Here is a 9,143-nt window from a genome sequence, read left to right on the forward strand (position 1 = left end):
GGAAAAGGTAAATGCACGCAATTTTAGGCCATAATGGTAGCCATTTTGGATCTTTATTATGTCCTTATAATCATCCAGTCTCTGATATGCTTTAGAAAACGTACAATCACATCGGAATATTTTATTACTGTTGTTACTTTTTACTCTATACAATGTATACCCACGTACGCTGTCTCACCATTAAAAGTTTTAAAAGGGCAAACAAGCGACCGTTTGTCCGCCAAACAACAAATACCTTGAGGGAAATGCTACTTGTTGTAGTCATGTATTTCAATAATAAAAGCACGGAGGTGCGTTTATAGGTTAAAGACCCTCGGTTTACCTGCAGTTAAGCTGAACCTCCAGACACAAAACCACAAACGGTTGAATATGAATTAGGCCTTGCTGTCCGGGGATTTAGAAAATCAGTCAGGCGGGACGCTCTTGTTGGTGTGGGCGCTCAACAATTGCGGCTTTCACTAGTAACAGATGTGTTCGTGGAATGTACACTACACGTAGAATGGTGTATGGGTATTTCTTGAACAGGAGAGGCCAACAACGTTACACATGTATATGTAAGAGCGGCAAATGAATGTTATAGACCTTTAGGGCGGACGGATATTAATATATCGAGAACACAGGACGTGTAGCTTGAGTGTTTCTGATCACGCAACATCGCTACAGAGACTGTCAATTGTGTGAGGCACATCGTACCAAGCGGGCCCGTACACATGGAAACTTCTACCGACCAAAAACGGAAACACACTAGCTCAGGGTGATCCCGTATCAAACGTGTACGGCGATCGACCGACTATATTTTGTATACCACACCGACTCCAAACTATACTCCATACACCATGAAACGTTGGCAGCTGATGCTGATTGCATGGTTTCTGTTCATTGGTTACCTTCTGGCGGGTGCTTTCCTATTCAGGGCAATTGAACACCCCGAAGAGAAGCTGGCGGAAGCCACCTTCTTCCAAGCCATGGAGGAGTTTCTGGACTCCCATCCCTGCATCTCCAGAGACGAGTTGTTCCACTACAGCAAAGTATTGGTAGCGGGGGCAGACAGGGGCGTGGTAGATTTCAACGAGGACCATCACCATGGTCAAAATACTCGTGTGGACAAGGAGAGAAGTGTCTGGGATCTTCCTAACTCCTTCTTCTTCTCAGCCACCATTGTCACTACAATCGGTAAGGATTTGCGTCCGTGCACGCGAAGATTTAGACCTACACGGAAAAAGAGAAAGTGTTTGAGACGGCCCATAAGACACTAGCTTTTCGTGAACTTTTCTAAAACTTTGGAGGAAGATTTCAAGTTCCTACCATCGTCATAAATGGTCAGGAACAAACAAATTTAGAAATAAATCTTAAAAAGCATTTGAGGCAATTTCCTATATCCACTTCAACCTACTCAGAACAGAACACCCCAAACCACTTCGCCACATTGCCACTTAATTTGCCACAGGTCTTCTGTTTGGCCCACACTTAGCCCCATAGATGTGGCCAATTTACTGGACTACCTCCGTAAATAAAGGCCACACTTCCACCATCATGTAAAAAAACATGTCAAACTTTGTCGAATTTTGATTTTTACATGTAGGCTTAGTAGTTTAGTTTTGGTTAAGAAGCATACTCACCCTCTTTATAGGCTAATCAGAAAGTGCTGCCTTTTTCAGATGTCTTTTTTTCGTGAAATTTCCAGATTCGTTTGCACACGTTTGTGTATCAAAATTTCATCATGAAATTTTACAAAAATTAGACATCTGAAAAAGGCAGCACTTTCTGATTAGCCTATAAAGAGGGTGAGTATGCTTGGTGGAAGTGTGGCCTTTATTTACGGAGGTAGTCCAGTAAATTGGCCACATTTATGGGGCTAGCCCACACTAAGTGCGCATTGGCCAGAAGATGGCAACAATGTAATGTTTCAGATTGTTTACTTACCAATTATTTCAGTGATGTATAGCTCAGAGAAAAGAAAACATTTCCATACAAGGCCACCACTCATATTCCTTAATATGACCTGTAAAGTACCAAAAGATGTAAATCTGATGAAGAAACACTATTGTAGGAGTGCAAAATTCTTTTGATAACACTTTAATATTTTCTGTCTTGGCCCATTGACTTCGTGCAGGGTGTTTGAGTGGTGGCCTTGTATGGAATTCTTTCCAGAGAGAGTCCACACAATGTATGAAATTTTGTGAAGAAGGTGTTTGAAAGCCCTGTTTGTTTACGCCAGACGATGGTCAGTTTTTGCCTTGGGTTCTTGTGTTTCGAACAGTGCATAAAGCATTCCAAGCATGACAAGGCATTCAAAGCGTTCATTATTCGAAAACAATTTCATTGAGTTTTAAACATTGTGAACCCCAAATCTTTGCAACTATATGTAATACGATCATTCGTGGGAAACGCCGTTCAGAGCCTAGAAAGGCATATAATCAACCAAAGTACTTTTATTAAAGACCTTGCATAAGTTTTATTTGTGGTTTTTTTTTCAGCAGAAACATAAAACCTCCAATTAAACAAATGGGTACAAAATTATGGGTGTGTACGGTGTGTACTGTGGGTACACCATAGTTATCCTTGTCGCCAGATTTTTCTTCACCGTAAATAACTTTTATTATCGCCAGTAATTGCAAGTGTTAAAAAAAAACATGATTTAGTGATTTACGAAAGTGTACATGTAGTTAGAAAATACTGAAGAAAAATTTCACGACTCCCAAAAGACTTTGGCCTTTACACTGCATTTCACGAATAAGAGAAAAGATCTTTTGCAAATCGTGTTTGGTTGTACACGTTTTAAGAGAGTACATGTACTTCTGTAAATTGTGAGCAGTTTTTTAAATGGGCCGAGTGGCGATTGGGCAAAGTTGAAACGGAATGCATATGATACATATAGTGGCACTTGTATATACTGAAGCACCCTTTCCGGCTCACTACGTGAAGTAAAGAGTATTATTTCATGACCATGTACCATTGATCTGACATAACAAGCCTTCATACTAATTACAGGTAATTAGTTCGACCCCCCCCCCCCCCCGCGCCACTCCACCATTAATCGTTCAATTAATTAATTTCAATTTGTTTTTGCCTGTACAGGCTACGGAGACATTACGCCTCAGACACCAATGGGCCAATTGGTCTGCATGATCTACGGTGCCATTGGACTACCCCTTACAGCATGGGTTATAGGTGTCATTTCACGCTCTCTGACAGCATACTGGACCAAAGCACTGGACAAGGCTGACAACATCCTACTTCTCTGCCTCAGGTTTGCCCGATTACGGAAGACCGTCATGGTCCTCCTTACCATAGTGGTGTTGTACGCGATACTGCTCCAGGTTCCGGCCGTCGTGCTTGGATACATTGAAAAATGGTACACCTTGACGGCGGTGTACTACCTCTTCATCACCTTGACGACAATTGGATTTGGGGATTTGGTGGTGGGTAATCATCCGGATTTCACACTGGCAGCTAGGTGGGTGCTCAAGATTTGCATGGTGCTGTACGTGATACTGGGCCTCAGCCTCCTGGTGGCGCTATCATCGGCCATTGCGGAGCGTGCCAATAAAGCGGTCAAGAAATCAATCGTACCTTCAAACAGCTACCAGGTCGAACGCCCGAAGAGCAAGAAAGGGCGGGAACGCATGAACACCATGCTGGAAAATGAAATTGCGCTGAGTCACGTGCCGAATCTGTTATCCGCTAGGATGACAGATTCTTGCTCAGATTTTAAAACCGCGGACTTGGGACTGACTGACGCCGAAGAAGCGGCGTTTGAGATGCGGTCGCTTAGCAACCACAAGGAAGATGTACCACCGGATTATGAAGAGATCGTCATAGACACTTGCCTATCAGAGTCCAACGGCACCTTGTGCACAGTGTCACCGACCGATAGTTCTGACAGTAAGAAGTTAGCAGCAGACGAACTCTCTGTGCACCGGTCATCCACGGGCAACGGTCACGTTACTGAAAGAAATGGGAATACATGTATCTATACTATTTCAAAGGACGAATACGGGCGCGCTGCTTTCAAGAGCCCATCCATGGGGGATCACACGTGAAACAGGATTCATTCTTGCCAACTAGTAATTTAGCTTTCTATTATGCAATTTATGGAGGGTTTGGACTGACAAAAACTAACACCCCGAGCACTAATATCGTGTTTTTCATTGTCGAAATCATGTTTATTTTTGATAGTATTTTTATTAAGGTGCACAACCCAAGTTTTCTTTGTAACATACTGTTTAAAGATTATTTTCTTTTAAATTTAATATATGAAAACTCGTGTACAGGGAACAAAACAAATATAATATCCACAAGTATTTTTGTAACAACATGTATTATTTTTGTACGATGGTATTTGTTTTTAAGTGTATTAATGAATTTGAAGTTTTAGATTTAGTTTTAAACATAGAACAATTTCCAAAACGTGATGTATGGTTGACTAACATAATTTTTTCTAACATTTTAAATAAAACATTTTCCATTTTGTAGTGACGTAATATCTGTTTGATTTTTTTTAAATGTATTTAGCATTATTGTGGTCTATTGAGAGCTCTATAAAATTATGGGTGGATTTAATTATTTTACGGTTAATTTCAATGTCCCTTTTCAACACACCTTCTTAAGACATTTCATATCTACCGTGTCAGAAAAAAACAACGGCCCATAATAATTATGGTCATAACACTGTTCAATCTGCAACGTACTGCAGTATCTATATACATGTATACCTCAATTGGCGAACTACCTGCATATTATACGTTGTTTTCCCCAAGCAATAGAATAATTATCTCTTAATCGCAAGGACGGGACGAAAATAATTGAATTAAAATTCCAAACAAGTTTGCCACCTGGATATATTATCGTTGAAGGTCTTTGTGCCTTTCCTTTGTTGGATGAAAATATCAGGAATGTTGGTTGGATCCCTTTATGTTTAGTCTGGTTCCCTGTCCCTATTGTCCTTCGGACTTTAAATATGGGGACAGGTAGCTAGCTGCGAATCTTGCATGCGTTCATCAGGAGGCATCCCTGCCGCCGCAAAATATCCGAAATTCTAGCAACTTCAGCGCTGAAACAGCTGTAACAGGCTTCTGCCTGGAATGACATCACAATTTTGCTCATGAATATGGAAATTTGTATTAGCATAAAACAAAAAAGGCACAAAACACCCTGTAAAGTGGCAAAACGAAAATTGAGATAAGGTTAACTGAGACACAAATGTTCATTAAAAAAGCATGTATTAAAACATTTTAACTCCGCTAAAAAAACTGATTGTTTCTAATTTTCAGCGCATTTTAAAAGGATCACTATGTACTTCCTATGGGCGTCGCGAGGGGTGTGGGGGTGTGTTGTGGGGCCAAGAGGGGGACCTCCCCCCTAAAAAAAAAAAGCAGTATTGCTGTTAAATGACGGGGCGCTGTGGTCCAATGGTTACGGTGTTCGACTCGTGTGTCGTGGTACACGGGTTCGAGTCCTGACCGTGGGAAAATGTTGCTTGTGCTCTTGAGCAAGGCACTTTACCAGTATTGCTTCGTCCTTCGGATGGGACGTAAAGCCGTAGGTCCCGTGTGTTGTGTAATGCACGTTAAAGAACCCAGTAACACTTATCGCTAGGAGAAGGGGTTCGCCGCGGTGTTTCTGCCCCCCCCCCCGGAAAAAAAACCTGGCGACGCACATGGTACTTCCAAATTTATAAGAATCCGGAAATAACGTCGCAAAAACGCTTCCACAGCTGTGTGTGCAATATTCAACCGTAGCCAAGTAATTCGGGCAAGGCCTTGGACACTGTAAAGACGCCACTATTAGCCTTTTTGAAATAATTATAGCAGGCACAATAAGAGGGCGCTGTTTTATTTGGTAAAGTCTTGGTTTTATTACATGTAATGTCTATGGTATTTACTCAAACTAAATAGCGCCCTCCTAATATGTTGTTCACCATATCTCCAATAGTTGGGGTAGATTCGAGTCGAAAATACGTGTACATGTATTGGGATATAAATAGGGTTAATCTTTTGCTACAACAAATGACATTTTGTTCTAACGTTATTACCCAAAGATGTCGATGTAATACCCTCCGAGGATCTTTTACTTTAATACTTGACCCATTGCTCTAGGTATAATGGGGCAGTAACTTAACAGGAAAAAATATCACTCAACAGTTTTGGTGCCAGAGAAGATACCATTCGGCCTGTGAGGACGACTGAATACCAAACGCTCGTACGGGTATTGGATTACTGAGGACACCTTTACCCATCGCCTCCATCAATAAAGGGTGTGTCTCGTCCTTATTTTCCACGCTGAGCGTCGCATCAGCCGGGTCAAAGGCGATCCAGAATCCCCGGAATTCATCGGGGCTGAGGGCTTCGAAGGTCAAGTCGACTTCGGTTATGGTGTCCAGGCCTTTAGCTGACCGTTCCCTGATGTAAGTGCCTTCCGTAGTGCTTATTTCTGAAATTGACAACATGACAACGGACCAAATAATGTACATATCCGGATCGTAAGTATCATCGTTATTTGTACTCAAACCACGCCCACTACACCGTTACACTTTGTTTACATGTATATTTTCCAATGAAGCCAGTGGGGGCGCGCGTTACACAAAGCACCATAGGAAAGCACACACGTAAACAAAGTGTGACGTCATCAGTACTGAGGCTTATTGGAAACATTGGAACCGGAAGTGGTAATGGGCGCTAGTAATCAGTGGTGCGTGCGTGTGTTAGACGCAGTCGAGTCGCTTACGAACCGAATACAGTATTATTTACACTGAAAATTACCTGGGTTAACTTTACCAAAGAAAGGGTGAAAACTGGAACTACCCAAACTTGGGTTGTTCTACAACCAATTGTTTGGGTTAGAATTATTGCTAAATTCAACCAAAACTTGTGGTCATACAAGACCAAATTTAATTTGGTCTTGTATGACTACAACCTTTGGGGCGCTCTTCAGGATACATCAGTATGTATACTCGCGCATACATCAAAACGGCTATTGAATACATTTTTGTTGTTGGGATGTTCGAAAAAATACCTCGAAATCCGCAATTTTTTTTCGCATCACAAACAAGTGAGTCCCCAACGTACCCCCCCCCCCCGGGATTTACGCCCCTGAACTCTTCATTTTCGAAATGAAAGTAATGAATAAAAGTTCATTAAAGGTTAATACCAGTCTGCTCTGATAAATTTGTGATCAAACACCATAATGTTTTTAAACCACATTTAAAAAAAAAATGAGGCTTGGAACGCACACCAATCATAAAATAGTCTGGCACCATCCCATTTAACAGTTTACAATTCATAAAATAATAATAATACCGGATTCTTATATATAGCGCACGTATCTACCAACACTTATGTACTCCATGCACTGGAAATTATGTCTTTTATTAGAGACAGGTAAATGAATTTTATGAGAAATATGAGACCCATTGTGTAGCGCCTTTTTACAAGGGTTATAAGGTGCTCCGGCACATTAAGCAGCCACTGGCAGAACACCGGGGCGAACCCCTTCTCTTAGCGATAAGTGTTACTGGGTTCTTTAACGTGCATTACACAACACATTGGGACCTACGGCGTTACGTCCCATCCGAAGGACGAAGCAATAAAAGTGTCTTGGTAAAGTGCCTTACTCAAGAGCACAAGCACCATGTTCCCACGGTCAGGATTCAAACCCATGTACCATGGCACACGAGTTGAACACCGTAACCATTAGACCACAGCACCCCAAATACACTCAGGGAACACGATCGAAAATGACTTCCTGTGAATAAGGCATTCAGAAGGTCCAGCGAAGTAAGGGCACATAATTAGTACGCGATCGTGCGGCACTGTTTGTAAATTCGGGCGATCCTCAATGAAGTGCGCAACCAAGAGTTTGCCATGGAGAGTCCATCTTTCAAGTTTACGGTCGACAAAACATGGCCCATTTGAATGAGTGTCAATAGGCAACTTAAGCTAGATTATTTGGGACATAGCGTTCTGCCGCTTTACAAAAGAAACCACCATAAAAAAAAAGATTTTTAAAAGAAAATGGCAAACAGATTCTCGAACCATGCGCTTACGAAACTACTGACCGGTAAAAATCTAACAATTTCAAATGTCCCGCGCTACGAATTTGTCGACCATCTCCCACAATGCACTGGGAAAATTAACTCTCCGTGGCAAACTCTTGGTGGCGCGCTGCATTGAAAAATAATGTCCGTAGTTCAGGCAGGTGAGGATGACTTACGTATCTCGTAGTACAGCACAGGTTCTGATACAGTGTGCAGGTACACAGTGACTGAAGAAGAAGAAGATGTGCGCACAGAGAACTGAATCTCGAACGGTGTGTCAGGCAACATCAGCACATTGAACTGTACCACTCCTTTATTTGTGGAGTATGAAGGACAACCTATAAACACAATCAGGATGAAAACCATTCAAACTGTTATTTGTTATGAAGCCAAAAACAACTCTGCTGAAAAAAATCACCAAATATCAAAATTTCGTTCTTTTGCTGTTCACGTTGCCATTTAAACAGTAAAGAGCAAGTTGGATTTTGAAACAGGGTTCACTTGGTTGAAATCCTTTAAAGAACTCATGCTAGTCAAGAATGGTCAAACTAAACTGGTAAGTTTGGGGCCTGTTTGTTTCATTCCAGATCCTGATCGAGATCTAACGCCGTGCGAAACAAACACAACCGCTCTCGTGTGCGTCGATTCCTTTAGGCGCACGCAAATGTCCTCTGCTTCTGGTTTAAGGCAGAAGCAGGCGCGGATCCAGACGGGGGCACACCCGGCCCGTGCCCCCCCTTTTCGCAACTGTTTTTTTTTTTTTTAACGAGTCGTCTTAGGGCTGGCGGGCATTAAATACATTCCTTTGAGAACATGGCTGTCTTTTTCGTTTTTGAGGAGTCATTATGGCGGGCGGACGGGCGGTCATCAAATCAATCGCTTTGAACATAACTATCATACATAATTATAAACACAAATATACAATGTATAAGTTTTGAAGGTAGCCTGTCAATCATTGTCTCAAAATTTATTTCAAAGCAAGAATATATTTTTATAAGACACTTTTATTTCCCGGCTGGAATTGGGGGCACATTTAATACAGCACTTGCATTTAATGCTTCATGTCAAAATATATTCCAAAATATATTCTAGAGTAGAACATGTACCG

General features: G+C 41.6%; 1 protein-coding gene across 1 annotated transcript; it reads left to right on the plus strand.

Annotated features, from left to right (window-relative positions):
* The first annotated feature begins 433 nt into the window (after positions 1 to 433).
* On the plus strand, positions 434 to 5,253 carry LOC119738066 (potassium channel subfamily K member 2-like). Its single transcript, XM_038212791.1, has 2 exons — positions 434 to 1,173; positions 3,079 to 5,253. Exons 1-2 carry the CDS (start codon positions 837 to 839, stop codon positions 4,041 to 4,043), a joined length of 1,302 nt encoding a protein of 433 aa, XP_038068719.1. The 5' UTR covers positions 434 to 836; the 3' UTR covers positions 4,044 to 5,253.
* The last annotated feature ends 3,890 nt before the right edge of the window (positions 5,254 to 9,143 follow it).

Source organism: Patiria miniata, unplaced genomic scaffold (assembly GCF_015706575.1).
Source record: "Patiria miniata isolate m_02_andy unplaced genomic scaffold, ASM1570657v1 HiC_scaffold_3, whole genome shotgun sequence".
Lineage (NCBI taxonomy): Eukaryota > Metazoa > Echinodermata > Asteroidea > Valvatida > Asterinidae > Patiria > Patiria miniata.

Excerpts from the sequence above, each read along its gene's own strand:
- LOC119738066 (XM_038212791.1), top strand. The coding sequence starts at position 837 with ATGAAACGTTGGCAGCTGATGCTGATTGCATGGTTTCTGTTCATTGGT. Across the intron at positions 1,174-3,078 it reads CACCATTGTCACTACAATCG|GCTACGGAGACATTACGCCT; the intron begins GTAAGGATTTGC and ends TTGCCTGTACAG.